Below are 15,982 nucleotides of genomic sequence, written 5' to 3' on the forward strand. Positions count from 1 at the left end.
CAGCAACTTCTACTTTACGAAGCTGCAACTGAAACGACCACCGCAAACAATACAAGGAGGTGCTCTGTAATATATGAATGGCAAGCTTAAAAGCTTACTGTACATCTGCACAAAGCCTGGGTTATAATTATCCTTAATATATGGAGGGGAGAGAGGTGGTGTATCAATATAACTAGAGAATAAAATTTATTTATACATTTTCATTGTGTAGTTATTTTATTTAAATAACATGCATCCACAATGCAAGACTTATGAAGACCGTTGGCAGACACTGCCTTTGTTCCCAACAGTTTGTATAAAATACTCTTAATATGAAATGGTACGAACTCCATCTACTCCAAATGGTGACATTTGACAAAAGGGGATGCTGCCGTTGATTCATTTTCAGGTAGTTACATGAATGGTCAAGTGAACAAAAAGATTCCTAAGATACCAGCAGTAGGACTCTGCTGAAATGTCCATGTGTAGTCTGATGAAAAGTATGTCTGTGAAAGGCTATGAAACCAAAACACTTCAGTACAGTTTCAGTGTTTCTAATCCACTGGATGACAGCCAATGGCACATTCCACTTGTGTACTGGTTAGTCCACATGTATCTTTGATGTAACCATGGAAACACCCCACTTAGGTCCCTTGTTGGTGCCAAGTACATCTGACTGCAGGACGTGAGGTTATGCAAGTATGAAACTGCTTATAAACCGGTTCCACCTTTCTCACCCGTGTGGGGATTAGGATGTCAAAGGTTGGGGTTTGACATCAGGCCCCGCCCTCCTGTAGTCAGAGGCCTCTTGATGGTGCGGTAGATTCCTTATACCTGCCGGATATCTCTCTGAATTATACTATTGTTTGTGCATTATTATCGTGAAGTCGCTGACAAAGTACAAACACTGTGACAATGGACGTTCTGTTCTGTAACAACAAAGGGACCGGCAGTGGTTAAGCTGCAGACGGGAGGCTGGAGTAGGTTATCTGGGGAGTCTACACAATCTGTGCTAGCGCTTACTGGGCCACCTTGAGCTGGTGCACGGTGGCGAGCAGCTCCGGGAAGCACGAGTTCTGGAAGTGTCCGCGGTCGGCGTACTTGTGCAGCCGCGCGCGCAGACCGTCGGCCACCGCCTGCTGCTCGCTCCAGGGCAGGAAGGGGTCGTCCGTGGAGCCGAACTGCACGACGTGACCGCAGTTCCCCCGGATCTTCTCCCACTCCCAGGGCCGGCTGAAGTACCCTGGGCAGCCGTACGATTCCAAGTGAGGAAGAAAACAGGGTTTGAGCTCAGAGAGTCCTAACTGTTAGTGGAAATATTACTATGTGCCTTTTGTAAAACAAATTGTACCAGGTGCATCTTTTTGTTATTGCCACAAAATATTCCTGGCATACTATCAAAATGTAACGGACCTTGCTTAATCAATGGTTCTCAGGCAAAGGCTGTGTCCTGTCTGTGCTACGTGTCTTGTCCATGCTACTTCTGTTCTGTCTGCTACTTCATTAGACGCACCCTGGGTGCAGGTGTAACTGTATCGCACCATATGACGTTGAAGACAGTGCACTTTTTTAGAGTACTGCATAGAACCATAGATTCTGTATTTATCTCCATGTTATCATCTATTAAAGCTTCTTAATCTGGATTGGAATCTCTGGGTACAATTTGAATTATTCTTTGACTCCAAGAAATTAAGTGGAAGGGAAAATCTTAAAAGAGATTATTTCCCCTGAACATGCAGTTTGGAAACCAGGCGCAATCCGACTCACCGCTCTCTCTCTCGTTCTCATCGCCCAGGTCTGAGATGTAAGCGCCCACCAGCACAATGGAATGCACCTTGTGCATCTCTGCGTACCTGGATGGAGATCGCACACACATACACACATTTCAAGATAAGCATGCAAAAAGGATACCGTTTTAGGAGAGTTCTTAAGAGGAGCACATTAAAAAATGTCAGTCTCGGAGTCTTGTACTCAGCTCTTCAGTCATTCACGTACATGCTCTCAATCCCTTAAAAAGCGAATGGCGTAAGTGGGCTCATATAACGTAAAATACTGGCATGCATTCAAAACGCAGTAACTAAAGTACACTAAAGGGGCAATACGATTTAAAGTCTTCGCAAACTCACTCTACATGAATGAGTTTTCACAAGAAGATGCATGTCAAAAGTTTCCCAACTCAAGGCCAGGGGGATCCAAAGCAATCCAGTCTGTCCCCCCCAGCCACTCACATATGCTTTTTGTTCGTCAATCCCCGTCAGCATCCGCGTATGTTCACGAGCAGCAATTCCGCCAGAGCGGTACCTCATTGCGGCTGCAGCGCCGGAGCTGTGGCCGATGATCGCGGTATTCTCGTCACACTGCAGCTCCTCTTCCATGAAGGGCAGCCAGACGCTCTCCCTGGCCGTCACTGCGGAAACAGACAACGCGCATTTGCTGTCACACTGCAATTGCATCCGCAAACCTTCAGAAATAGCATTCTATAGCCCTTAAGAGGAAAACGACAATGCTCACCAGGGTCTGGCATGTTTTTCAGCAGGCAGGTCATACCTGGAATCTGAGTTAAATGCGATGACAGATATTAGCGTCATATCCTACCTGTCTATATTTTCATCAGCGTCTCAATGCAGTGGAAACATATTGATGCATTCGACCACTTATCACGCTCAGATTGTATGACCTAGCCCCTGACTGACATGCTGAATTCTCCGGAATGAAATATGGACAGAAAATTACGAGATTCTGAAGTTATTGCAAAGTTTGTTTCAACCCATCTCTACACACACACTTTTTACTGTGCACATTACAGATCTAAGTCGTACCGACACAGCTGACAAACTAGCAGGCGTTTTTTGTAAGTATAATGCAACTAACCTTATTTATTTCTTTATTGGCCCATCCATACCAGTTGCAATGTTCCACGTTTCCAGCTCCATTTCCAGGAACAATTACAGCTTTACATAGCGGCATTTTCTTCCTACTTACTGCTTTTCGGCAACAATCATCTGACCAAAGAGCCACAAACTGACACGAAGCATTGTGGGAGTTGTAGTTCACAATAGTTCGCAAGTGACACGTGTTCAAGAGGTTACATCGCTCTTCGTTGAATTGATTACAAGAATCATTATTTCAGAAGTGAAATAATGCTGCAAACTGAAGTCTTAGATCAAAAAAATACCATAAACAGACATTTAATATTGTTTAATTGTTTATGTCTGTCAGAGTTTGCAATTGTATGTGAGAAGTGGGAGGTGAGAATCTGTTTAAAACTATTTCAGAATCCAACAGTTTTAACAGCTAACACCCTGGTTTAATGTTCGGAACTCAGAATACAGAACACAAGTGTCGTAAACAGTTACAACTCCTCAACTAAACAACATTTAAAATGTATTTATTAATTCATTTGTTAATTAGAATGAACAAGTTTGCCATATCAGTTAATGCCTCCCCCTCAAAGGCGGAAATCTAAAAACTAGGTATGTGACAGTGCTACTATACCTGCCAAACCCCTATTGCAAAAGTATTTATATTTCAGTGAGGCGAAACTGGCAAAATGTAGGTACACTTACAAGAAAAAAACCAATAAATTGCACCAGGAATGAAAAAACAGGGTCTGAGATCGGCACTTGCTCCTGGGACATTCATCTGGGGTTGAGCTGGAACCAAACTGGACAAAAGTCTGGCTTGTGACTGAAGCCCAGAGACGTGAAGAGGCTGTAGGACGGGTCGTTGCCCTCTTCCACAATAGTATAGACTGGACGGCCCTGCTCCAGCAGTGCCCTGGCCATGGTGGTGACCAGCAGCCGGGCGTGGCCCTTACGCCTGTGCTCAGGTGAGGTGTAGAGCAGGCAGAGGGTGCAGTAGTGACTCAGGAGCAGCCAGGACACTGGTGTGCCGTCCTCCGCGGTCACGCACAAACTGGGGTAGTTAGAGATGAAGCTCACTATAGAGTTGTAGCTGCTCTTGCTGGACCCATGCTTCCATTTGCTGTTGACCAGCTCAGCATGGGCTGTGGTGAGCGGCTTTAGCCTGCTTGCTAAATCGCTAGTGACAGAGAGACAAATCGAATCATTATTCAGGACAAGAACTTTATTCAATTGCATTCAGATATTTATTATCATATGCTTTAAACATATTTCCATTCATACATCTGGACATTTAATGGGACAATTCAGTTTAAGCACCTTGCAAAAGAGCTCCAACCATTAAGCTACAAGCCCAATTTCTAACAATTAGAAGCATGTGTGAACACTGATAATGTGCTGACTGATTTATATATATGATATTTATTGATATTTAGTCTGTGGTTTTATTTCATGCATTATTACTAGGAAGAAAAAGGTGAAGCAAAGGTGAAGCTTGCATACAATGTTGCGCTAAAGTTTCTCTACCTTTCTGGGTCCTTGAGATGGCTGGCATCCTCAAGTGTCATCAGAAACATGCCCACCCCCATCTTTGTTGGTGTGTTTTTCCGAGCTGCAAGTTCCTTCACTGCATCCAGATGTTTGCTGTCAACCCCTTTAACAGAAGCACACAAACACAAAGCCTAATTACTGACAGGCCTGTAAAATATTGGCGATACACAGAGCCAGAGTGGGAGAGGCCTGGATCCAGCAGGTCAGCCATCAAAACCTGAAAGATTCTTGAGTTTTAAATCAACTGTTGTATATGTTGAATGTCGCAATGATTCTCAGTATTTATAGTACACACTGATCATAGCACTGAAATTCAGCTAAAACTTACAGCGCCGTGAAAAAGAATTTGCATTCTGTTATCTTATTATTGCATTGCATATCTTTAGACAAAATGTAATATTAGACAAAGGTAAACTGAGTAAACATAAAACAGATTTTTTAAATTGTTTCATTTATTTAATGAAAAAAGTTATCAAACACCCATATTACCCATGTGAAAAAGTAGTTGCCCCCTTAATTACACAACCAATTAACCAAATTTAATTGGTAATTAAATTCAGCTGACTGTACACAGCCAAGCTTGATTGCAGCCAGCCCCGATGGATCCAAACCTCACTCATGTCAAATCTTTTCATCAGAGTGAAGTAGTCACCACAAAGTTTCTATAAGCAGAGTATGCCACAATCAAAGGAAATTCCAGAAGAGATGAGGAAAAAGTTGTTGAAATATATCACTCTGGAAAGGGTTACAAAGCCATTCTAAGACTCTGGGATTCCATCGAAGCATAGTGAGAGCTATTATTTTCAAATGGAGAATGCTTAGAACAGTGGTGAACCTTTCCAGGAGTGGCCAGCCTGCCAACATTTCTCCAAGGGTGCAGCGACAACTCATCCAGGAAATCACGAAAAATCCCAGAAGAACATCCAGAGAAATACAGGCCTTTCTAGCCTCAGCTAAGGTCAGTGCTCATGACTCCGTGTTAAGAAAGAGACAGGGCAAAAATGGGGTTCATGGGAGAGTAGCAAGGTGGAAACTAGTGCCAACCATGAGAAACATCAATCATCTCACATTTGCAAAAAAGCACCTGGATGATCACCAGGCCTTTTGGGATAATATGCCATGCGCTTATGATTCAAAAGTGAAACCTGGATGACTTGCCACTATCATGAAATCTGCACTGCAGCAGAAAATTCTTAAGGAGAACGTACGATCATCTGTCCATGAGCGGAAGCTGAAGCATAATTGGTCAAAAACACAGAAGTACCCATCTGAATGACTGAAAAGAAACAAAATTAAAGCTTTGGAATGGCCAAGTCAAAGTCCTGACTTGAACCCACCGTAGATGCTGTAACAGGACCTGAAACAAACAGTTTATGCTCAAAAACCTACCAATTTGTCTGAATTAAAGCAGTTCTGCAAGGAAGAGAGGCTAAAATTCCTCCACAGCTATGTAGAAGATTGATATTAAATTATATGAAGCATTTGGCTGCAGTTATTGCTGCCAGTTATTCAATTTATTGATAATGTTTTTCACTAAATAAATGAAATAATAATTTTAAGAATGTGTTTTGTGTTTACTCAGTTTCCTTTTGTCTAATATTACATTTTGTCTAAAGACATGAAACCAATCAGTGTGACTAATATTCAATAATAGAATAAATCAGGAAGGGGGCAAAGACTTTTTCATGGCACTGTACATTTATTCCCAGTGTGAAGTAATAGCCTGTATGCTATAATCAGGGGTTTACTGTAATTTTCACCTGCCAATAATGTGAACTGGCTCCATTCAAGAAGGCCACTGGTGCCAAGTAGTTTTTGCAAGCTCTCCTTGTCCTTGGCGTAGATGTGGCACATGTTTAAATCCCCCTCTCGGTCCTGATAATCCTGCCTTGACTAAACAATAAAAGCAACTGTGGTTCAATCATTTTTGCATCAAGAGACCATGGTTGAAATTCTGTCATCAGTGTTTTCTCCAATTGGATGTAAAGAAAATTCAAGTAACCAAAACCTGCATATAACACAAATAATACCAGAGAAAAAAATTATACATTTCGTTCATTCATAAAACTGGGTGATTGGCCCTACCTGCGGTGTTGGCTTACAGATGATTGCCCTAAAGTCTGGCCAGGAATCAGCAATTACTTCCCAGTTATATGGTTTTCCTCTGTTGATATTATACAGACTGTCATGGTCCTGTTTTCCTGTCTGTGTTTCCCTTGTTGGGCCGCCAGATGGCGGCACTTCTGTTTTGTGTCCTGCTCCCCCCCTGTTAATTGTATGATTGTTTCATTGTCTCGTTATCCCATCATTGTTCCCACCTGTGTCTTATCCCCTCCTTTTGGTTTGATTGCTTTTTGAGTTCACCTGTGTCTTGTTACCCCTGTCTATTTAAGTTCTCTGTTCCCTTGACTCGGGTGCTGGTTCCTTGTGTTTGTTGCTGATGAATGTTCAGACTTCCATGTACCTGCCTGCTTGTGTTTGTTACCCGACTTACATGTACCTGCCTGCTTGTGTTTGTTTCCAATCTCTGTTTCAGACCCTTTGTACCTGCCTGTGTTTTTTACCTGTTTGTGCTTTGTTTCTGATTTGTATTTGTTTGACCTACCTGTTTGTTTGAATTACCCTTGTGCTCTGCCTGCCTGCGTTCTGCCCTGACCGTGTTCTGCCCTGCCTGTATTTGTGAGTCCCTCTTGTTTTCTGCTTTGTTTAGTTATTTTTTGAGTTTGTGGTTTTGCCCATTGTGGCCTTGTTTGTTCCCTGTTTGTTTACCCGTTAGTAAAGTCTTTGTTAATTTTCCCCTTTTTGAGTTTCGTGTTTTTTTTTTCCCCACTCTGCGCCTGGGTCCCAGCACCCGAACCGTCACAGAAGGAACCAGCCAGTTTGGGACCCAGCAGAGTTTTTTTTTTTTTTTTTTTTTTTTTTTTTTTTTTTTTTTTTTTTTTTTTTTTTTTTTTTGTGTTTAAAATGCCATCGGGGTGGTGGGAGCTTGAACCTCCCAGTGCCCGGGGCGGGCGGTCGCGGAGGCGCCGTGGTCGGGCTGCCTCCCGGTCGGCCAGACCTCCAGCTGATCAGCCGGCGGATCCTGACCCTTTTGAGGGGTCTCGGCTTGCGATCTTCCCAGGGTCCGGCCTGCGGGGGTCCCGCCGGTCCCGTCCGGCTGCCCAGCCGGGTTCCCTACAGCTGTGGTCTGTGTTCCTGTCCCCTGCCCAGCCCAGATGGCAGGGCCCTCGGCCTGCTCCACCCCAAGTCCCAGAGGGACCTTCACGGCCTGCTCTGCCTCAAGTCCCGGAGCGGCCATCACGGCCTGCTCTGCCTCAAGTCCCGGCGCGGCCTTCACGGCCTGCTCTGCCTCAAGTCCCGGCGCGGCCTTCACGGCCTGCTCTGCCTCAAGTCCCGGAGCGGCCTTCACGGCCTGCTCTGCCTCAAGTCCCGGAGCGGCCTTCACGGCCTGCTCTGCCTCAAGTCCCGGAGCGACCTTCACGGCCTGCTCTGCCTCAAGTCCCGGAGCGGCCTTCACGGCCTGCTCTGCCTCAAGTCCCGGAGCGGCCTTCACGGCCTGCTCTGCCTCAAGTCCCGGAGCGGCCTTCACGGCCTGCTCTGCCTCAAGTCCCGGAGCGGCCTTCACGGCCTGCTCTGCCTCAAGTCCCGGAGAGGCCCCCAGAGCCACCTGGAGCCCCGGAGAGGCTCCCAGATCCGCCTCGAGCCCCGGAGAGGCTCCCAGATCCGCCTCGAGCCCCGGAGAGGTCCCCAGAGCCGCCTCGAGCCCCGGAGAGGCCCCCAGAGCCGCCTCGAGCCCCGGAGAGGCCCCCAGAGCCGCCTCGGGCCCCGGAGACGCCCCCAGAGCCGCCTCGAGCCCCGGAGAGGCCCCCAGAGCCGCCTCGAGCCCCGGAGAGGCCCCCAGAGCCGCCTCGAGCCCCGGAGAGGCCCCCAGAGCCGCCTCCAGCCCCGGAGAGGCCCCCAGAGCCGCCTCCAGCCCCGGAGGCCTCGCCTGCTCTGACCCTTCCGCGGAGGCCGCCTGCTACATCCAAGTTTCGGGTTCTACTTGTGCCTCGAGCCCCGGGGGGGCCTCCGGAGCCGCCTCAAGCCCCAGGGGAGCCTCCGCAGCCGCCTCGAGTCCCGGGGGGGCCTCCGGAGCCGTCCAGAGCTCCGGAGAGGACAACGGTCCCATCTGTTGTCCCGCAGGGGCCGCCGCAGACTGCTCTGGCCGCCCCGCAGGCTAAGCCGCCTGCCTTGCCCCCTAGCGTTCGTGCTCCCCCTGGCGTTCGTGCTCCCCCTGGCGTTCGTTCTCCCCCTAGCGTTCGTGCTCCCCCTAGTGTTCTCGCGCCCCCCAGTGTCCGTTCTTCCCCTAGTGTTCTTGCTCTCCCTAGTGTCCACACCTTGCCCCCTGGCGTTCGTGCTCCCCCTGGCGTTCGTGCTCCCCCTAGTGTTCTCACGCCCCCCAGTGTCCGTTCTTTCCCTAGTGTTCTCGCTCCCCCTAGTGTCCACACCTTGCCCCCTGGCGTTCGTGCTTCCCCTGGAGTTTGTGCTTCCCCTGGCGTTCGTGCTTCCCCTAGTGTTCTCGCTTCCCCTAGTGTTCGCCCTTCCCCCAGTGATCGTCTCTCCCCTGGTGTCGTCGCTTCCCCCAGTGATCGCCCCTCCCCCGGTGTCGTCGCTTCCCCCAGTGGTCGCCTCTTCCCCGGAGTCTGTCCTGCCCCCAGTGGTCGTCCCTCCCCCGGTCTCGTCGCTCCCCCCAGTGGTCGTCTCTCCCCCGGTGTCGGTCCTTCCCCCAGTGATCGTCTCTTCCCCGGAGTCCGTCCTCCCCCCAGTGGTCGTCCCTCCCCCGGTCTCGTCGCTCCCCCTGGTGTCCATTTTCCCTTTGGTGTTCGTCCTCCCAACTGTGTGTCCGTGTGTTCCCCGGCCCCCCTGTCTAATTGTCTGCCCGCCTGTTTGTCTGTTGGTCTACCCGTATGTGTGTCAGCCAGTTTGTTGGCCTGTTTGTCTGCCCCCCAAGCCGTCAGCCCATCGGCCAACGTGTTTGCCCGCCTGTCTGCCTGTCTGTCAGTGTGCCAGTCCGCGTGTGTTTTGTCTTGTTTGCCTGTGTGTCAGTCCCTATGTCAGTTGTTGGGCTCCCCCCTCGCCTTCCCTGTCTGCCTGTCCCTTTGTGTGTCCGTCGGTGTCGCCGTGTGCCTCCCCGCCTGCTTGTCCCTGTGTCTGTCCTTGTAGGTCTCCCGATTGTGCCAGTATCTGGCAGTCTGTTTCCCCGTCAGTCTTGTCCAACCCAGTCCAGTGTTGTCGTGCCCCGTCTCAGTCCTGTCCTGTATGTCTGCCTTGCCCCTGTCCAAGTCCCCCCTGGTTTCCTGAGTCCCCCCTGGTTTCCTGAGTCCCCGTGTCGCCGGAGTGCGGGCCCTGAATTTCCCCGTGTCGCCCGGAGTGCGGGCCCTGAATTTCCCCGTGTCGCCCGAGGTGCGGGCCCTGAATTTCCCCGTGTCGCCCGAGGTGCGGGCCCTGAGCCTCCCCCGTGTCGCCCGATGTGCGGGCCCTGAGTCTCCCCCGTGTCGCCCGATGTGCGGGCCCTGAGTTTCCCCCGTGTCGCCTGATGTGCGGGCCCTGAGTTTCCCCCGTGTCGCCCGATGTGCGGGCCCTGAATTTCCCCGTGTCGCCCTATGTGCGGGCCCTGAGTTCCCCCGAGTCCTGCCCAGCCCTGAGTCTCCCCGTGTCGCCCGGGTCCTGCCCGCCCTGAGTCTCCCCGTGTCGCCCGGGTCCTGCCCGCCCTGAGTCTCCCTGTGTTGCCCGGGTCCTGCCCAGTCCCGAGTCCTGTTCCCCCGTCCGAGTCCAGTCCCGAGTCCTGTTCCCCCGTCCGAGTCCAGTCCCGAGTCCTGCGTCCCGTTCCAGTCCCGAGTCCCGTCCTGTTCCTGTCCAGTCCTGTTTCTGCCCCGAGTTCCCGTCCAGCCCCGAGTTCCCCTCCAGCCCCGAGTCTTGTTCTTGTCTTGTTCCTGTCCTGTCCAGCCCAGCCCTGAGTCTTGTCCTGTCCAGTCTTGTTCCTGCCCCAGTCCTGTTCCTGCTCTGTGTCCAGTCCCTGTTCCTGTCAGAGTCCTGTTCCCGTGTTCTGTCCCTGTTCTTGTCTTGTCCTGTCTCTAGCCCCCATCCTCTGTTGACTCCCTCCCCGGGTCGGCCTCCTGGGACGTCAGGAGCCGTCCCTTGGGGGGGGGGTACTGTCATGGTCCTGTTTTCCTGTCTGTGTTTCCCTTGTTGGGCCGCCAGATGGCGGCACTTCTGTTTTGTGTCCTGCTCCCCCCCTGTTAATTGTATGATTGTTTCATTGTCTCGTTATCCCATCATTGTTCCCACCTGTGTCTTATCCCCTCCTTTTGGTTTGATTGCTTTTTGAGTTCACCTGTGTCTTGTTACCCCTGTCTATTTAAGTTCTCTGTTCCCTTGACTCGGGTGCTGGTTCCTTGTGTTTGTTGCTGATGAATGTTCAGACTTCCATGTACCTGCCTGCTTGTGTTTGTTACCCGACTTACATGTACCTGCCTGCTTGTGTTTGTTTCCAATCTCTGTTTCAGACCCTTTGTACCTGCCTGTGTTTTTTACCTGTTTGTGCTTTGTTTCTGATTTGTATTTGTTTGACCTACCTGTTTGTTTGAATTACCCTTGTGCTCTGCCTGCCTGCGTTCTGCCCTGACCGTGTTCTGCCCTGCCTGTATTTGTGAGTCCCTCTTGTTTTCTGCTTTGTTTAGTTATTTTTTGAGTTTGTGGTTTTGCCCATTGTGGCCTTGTTTGTTCCCTGTTTGTTTACCCGTTAGTAAAGTCTTTGTTAATTTTCCCCTTTTTGAGTTTCGTGTTTTTTTTTTCCCCACTCTGCGCCTGGGTCCCAGCACCCGAACCGTCACACAGACAGCCATACACCTAGAAATAACAAGACAAAAGATTTGGCATAATATCAGTGTAATGTACAGTGGAACTGATATTCGCTTGTAGAGAGTGATTAACAAGTTACAAATTAATTGCAAAGACTATATGGAAAATTAAAATGCAAATATAAATATATGACAGAATGAGAACAATTGGATGTATACTGCCCAAGTTTAAACTAACAAGTCTGAGAATCGAGACAGGAGAGATGAGTTTTCCTTGGCCTGAACAGGAATATAAAACAGAGTTTTACCTTCAATGATTCCGGGAATGATCCTCTTAGGATGTGTTCGGCTGACTTCAACTCTTCAGTGCCCAGAACATACATTCTACAACGTTTGCAGGTGTGGACCGCTGACTTGGATAAGCAGATAGCTACAAATATGATGAATTACTTATTTAACAACTCGAATTTTCAACAAAGGAAGTTACATAGAAGTCTTTCTTTTGCTCATGGAAAATGTTGTCATTTGGTACCATCCTAAAAGGTTATTAAAGATGCGGTATGCAAGTTTGTTTTAGAACACTTTTGTTCCTATTTGGTTAAATTTCCTTCACATACTGACAGATATCAATAAATCAAAAGCTATAAGAAAAAAATCTGGTCTCTCTGACTGCCCCAGGTTCTGAAATCAGCCGCTCCAAAATTTCACCGCAACTGAATCTTAACAGTCAATCAGGAAAGCCCTCTTACACCAAGTATGGTGGTACTTTGTTAAAGCACAACACCAGGAAAGACAGAAAGAGCGATTTAATGCGAGATATGGAGTCCTCTTTTCATCTGGCATACTGTAGTAGGTCAGTGAATGAATATAAAAATGTACGTAATGCGGAGTATTCTTTTCACCTAGCATTTAATACTCTAGAGGACAATAACACATTACTGTAGCTACTGCTGCAACTTGCAAATGCAATTTCAAGATTTACCGGTTAGTCTACACATAAACCAAATTTGTATTGAACCAGGCTCAGCCTAAGTGCACACCCAACATGAAAATGTTTTACAGCAGTAATTAATTTGATCATAACTGTATACGGGATGCATGACAAATACGAAGTATGAGAGGGGGTTCCAAAACACTTTGCCATAAATTCTCTGGATTTGTGATGACAAAGGTCCAGACTGTATGCATAATAAATAAGAACATTTCTACTGTCTTTTTACTGCAACAGTGTGGAGATTTGACGACAAAAGGTCATTGTAATTGCATACATAGCCGCGTTTCCACCAAAAGTACCCGGAACTTTTAGTCACAGGAACTACTTTTCAAGGAACTAAAGCCGCGTTTCCACCAAAAGTACCTGGATATAGCCTACAAAACAGTTACAATCTGACTCTTGGCCTGTTATATCCTATTTGTTGCATAACAACGGTCCAAGTTCAACTACCAACGACAGTTTTGCTTGACAACGGTAAAATATGCCCAAACGGCTGCGGAAGAATATTTCAATTTCAGGTGATTAAATCGATAAAAATCAATAAATACAAAAGTAACCATATACAGTCATTGTTGGTAACCCGTTGTATATAAGTGGAATAAACCCCTCCGGGCTGTCCCGGTTATTAGAAAATAATGTAGGCTACTTCGGTGGTAGTGTGGTTTTACAGAAGAAATCATAGGACAGATGGACCGACGACAACGTCGCTTTTTCATACGTCAGTGGGCTAATTTGCCTAATCTTCGCGGGACTTTAGACCGCGGTGGAAACGCAGACAACAATGGGCTGAAGGAACCTTTTAGTTCCTTGAAAAGTAGTTCATGGGACTTTTGGTGGAAACGCGGCTTGAGTTCCTCAAAAGGTTCCTAGTTCCGGGGTAAAGTTCCTGCGGTGAAACGCGGCTTATGACAGTACTATATTTGGCCAACACTTTCACAAGACTGGTGAAAAGCAATTCCCAGGTCATATGCATACGAAATATAAAGCTGATTTACTGTGGAAATTTTATGATATTTACATTTTTGGCATAACATCGATATGAAACTGATCACAGCGACTTCCGACTCATAACGGGTCGCATATGTCCTCTCCCTCCAGTACTCGCTTAAATCAGGAGCCTACATAACGACCGTTTGACCATGCTGAAAGGAGTCTTACCTGGAAATTCTTTATGGTTTTCCCTGGAGTTAGGACACGACAAAACTCCACTATTGTCCGACTTGTTTATGATCATTCTACTATAACTTCGGTCGTGTATAAACTATATACTTTGATTTCTCTTACGACCCTGTATCATCTGATATTGTTGTGGCGGTGTTAACTGTGCAGATTCACCTAACAAAAAAGGAACATGATAGCGTAAAATTTGCACGGTGTGTCGTTATACACTACAATGCGAGCACACGCATTTAAGAAACACGGCGTCTGCAGGTCTGCAGCTGTTGAGCAAATCAAGCTTTTGAGTCACCTCACCTCACCTTCGTCCCTTGGTTCTGAATTCGTTGACAATTTGAACACAAACTCCCGGTTAATTCCGAGACCGTTCCAGCAAAGTTTTATTAATGCACCCCAGGGTTACTCTAAACATTCAGTTCCCGTCGACCAGGAAGTCCAGCTGTTTGATTTTTTCATAGCAGTGCTGTGAGTGCAAAAATATTTCCACGGCAATGATATCCCAAAGTCCGCCCGCAAGGGAGAAAGGGAGAGGCGGATACCGGTCTGGGACTGTCACTGGACAATTTCCGAATCCAGCAGTTTTTGCAGCTAACACCCTGTTTTAATATTAAGCACTGTGAATGCAGATCACAACTCAGCAGTTCAAACTCCACACATATCCAACATATAACACAGATATATTTGATTTAATTTGTTAATTATTATCAACTAGGCTATATCAATTGTAAATGAAATTACCAAGTTCACTGATAGATAGAGCAACCAGTTGGATCAACATTTATACAAATGTGGGCTATAACTCACAACCAGATTAAAGCAAAGAGATTTATTGAGTTACACAAAGTAGTCAACATTTAATCGAAAGACCAAGGTTTAACTGCCTTAAACAATGAATAGACAAAGACAAGCTAAAGTCAGGACAGAAATGAATGAAAGAAGATACCAAACCACAACTTGTTTCTCCCCAGGTGAATGTTGAAGGCAATAATCAGAACCTATCCCAACTCAGGAACCTTTCCCAGAACTCAGTAACTTTTTGTGGGTGGCATCGTCGTGCAGTGGGCAGCACTGTCACCTCACACCAAGAAGGTACTGGGTTTGAATCCGGGCCTTTCTGTGTGGAGTTTGAATTTTCTCCCTGTGTTTGTGTGAGTTTCCTCCCACAGTCCAAAGACATGTAGTTAGGCTAACTGGAGACTCTAAAATGCCTATAGACATGAGTGTTTGAATGAATGGCGTGGGGGCCCTGCAATAGATTGGTGACCTGTCCAGGGTGTATTCCTGCCTCAAGCCTAATGCATGCTGGGATAGGATCTAGCACCCCCCGTAACCCTGCCCAAGAATAAGCGGGTATAGATAATGGATGGATGGAGGAACATTTTGCAGAACTAAAGGTCAATTTTGGTTCCTGGGACATGGTTCTTATCCCCCCTTGTCACCCCTGTGTGTGAGGTATTACTATTCTAAGGTCTGCAAACTACTGGGGTGGAGCTTATAGCACTGAACATTGCGGATTAGTCAATCACAATATTTGCGAGAATCGCCAAGGAGACCACAAGAGCTATTTTTAAATACCGGGAACAGAAAGACATTGAGGAACAGCTAGAGAGCAAGAACGTTTTGAAATGGAAAAAAAAAACCTGTCAAAATTGTGTACCAGTGACAAGGTGCAAGCTTTGATCAGTATCTGGTCGGAGCAGAGGTGGAAAATCCAGATTCAGAAAGTAGTAGTCCTCCCCAGAATTTTGTTGAAATCACTTGGAATTACCTATTAGCAGAAATCTGAACAAGTTTGTTGTATCAAATAATGCCTCTCTCTCAAAGGCCATAATCTAAAATCTAGGTATGTGACGGTGCTGACATATCTGCCTAATCCCTATTGCAAAAGTATTTATATTCAGTGAGACTAAACTGGCAAAATGTAGGTACACTTACAAGAAAAAAACCTATCAATTGCACCAGGCATTAACAAACAGGATCTGAAATTGTCACTTGCTCCTGGGACATTCATCTGGGGTTGAGCTGGAACCAAACTGCACGATAGTCTGGCTTGTGACTGAAGCCCAGAGACGTGAAGAGTCTGTAGGATGGGTCGTTGCCCTCTTCCACAACACTATAGACCGGGCGGCCCTGCTCCAGCAGTGCCCTGGCCATGATGGTGACCAGCAGCCGGGCGTGGCCCTTACGCCTGTGCTCAGGTGAGGTGTAGAGCAGGCCGAGGGCGCCGTAGTGACTCAGGAGCAGCCAGGACACTGGTGTGCCGTCCTCCGCGGTCACGCACAAACTGGGGTAGTTAGAGATGAAGCTCACTATAGAGTTGTAGCTGCTCTTGCTGGACCCATGCTTCCATTTGCTGTTGATCAGCTCAGCATGGGCTGTGGTGAGCGGCTTTAGCCTGCTCGCTAAATCACTAGTGACAGAGAGACAAATCGAATCATTATTCAGGACAGGATTATTCAATTACATTCAGATATTTATTATCATATGCTTTAAAGTGACAATCTCGAAGATTTCAGTTTCGTTCTCTATGGCGGTGCCACTGGCGAGAAGCGGTAATTGCAGGTGTGTTTTTGGACCTCACT

The 15,982-nt window shown here is 47.4% G+C and overlaps 2 protein-coding genes across 13 annotated transcripts in view; both read right to left on the minus strand.

Moving 5' to 3' along the window:
• Nucleotides 1–197: 197 nt before the first annotated feature.
• rbbp9 (retinoblastoma binding protein 9) lies at nt 198–3,067 on the minus strand. The gene is made up of 5 exons (XM_035404772.1): nt 2,851–3,067; nt 2,491–2,533; nt 2,281–2,386; nt 1,747–1,832; nt 198–1,222 (listed from the first exon to the last, which is right to left on the minus strand). Exons 1-5 carry the CDS (start codon nt 2,944–2,946, stop codon nt 999–1,001), a joined length of 555 nt encoding a protein of 184 aa, XP_035260663.1. The 5' UTR covers nt 2,947–3,067; the 3' UTR covers nt 198–998.
• Nucleotides 3,068–3,163: 96 nt separating this feature from the next.
• LOC118220683 (glycine N-acyltransferase-like protein 3) overlaps nt 3,164–15,982 on the minus strand; it is a 31,747-nt gene continuing 18,928 nt past the window's right edge. For 5 of the 12 annotated variants that reach the window (XM_035404761.1, XM_035404763.1, XM_035404762.1 and 2 more), the window contains 2 exons: nt 4,368–4,494; nt 3,164–4,020 (listed from right to left, as the gene is read on the minus strand). In XM_035404761.1, the coding sequence (XP_035260652.1) occupies nt 3,618–4,020; nt 4,368–4,494 (530 nt within the window). In that variant the 3' untranslated portion in view covers nt 3,164–3,617. The other 7 variants (XM_035404755.1, XM_035404754.1, XM_035404758.1 and 4 more) reach the window with 7 other exon arrangements.

Source organism: Anguilla anguilla, chromosome 2 (assembly GCF_013347855.1).
Source record: "Anguilla anguilla isolate fAngAng1 chromosome 2, fAngAng1.pri, whole genome shotgun sequence".
Taxonomy (NCBI): domain Eukaryota; kingdom Metazoa; phylum Chordata; class Actinopteri; order Anguilliformes; family Anguillidae; genus Anguilla; species Anguilla anguilla.

Coding starts and splice junctions, on each gene's coding strand:
- rbbp9 (XM_035404772.1), bottom strand. CDS start 2,946: ATGCCGCTATGTAAAGCTGTAATTGTTCCTGGAAATGGAGCTGGAAAC. Junction 2,387..2,490: donor GAAAAACATGCCAGACCCTG/GTGAGCATTGTC, acceptor CTGTTTCCGCAG/TGACGGCCAGGGAGAGCGTC. Junction 1,223..1,746: donor TGAGAACGAGAGAGAGAGCG/GTGAGTCGGATT, acceptor ACGGCTGCCCAG/GGTACTTCAGCCGGCCCTGG.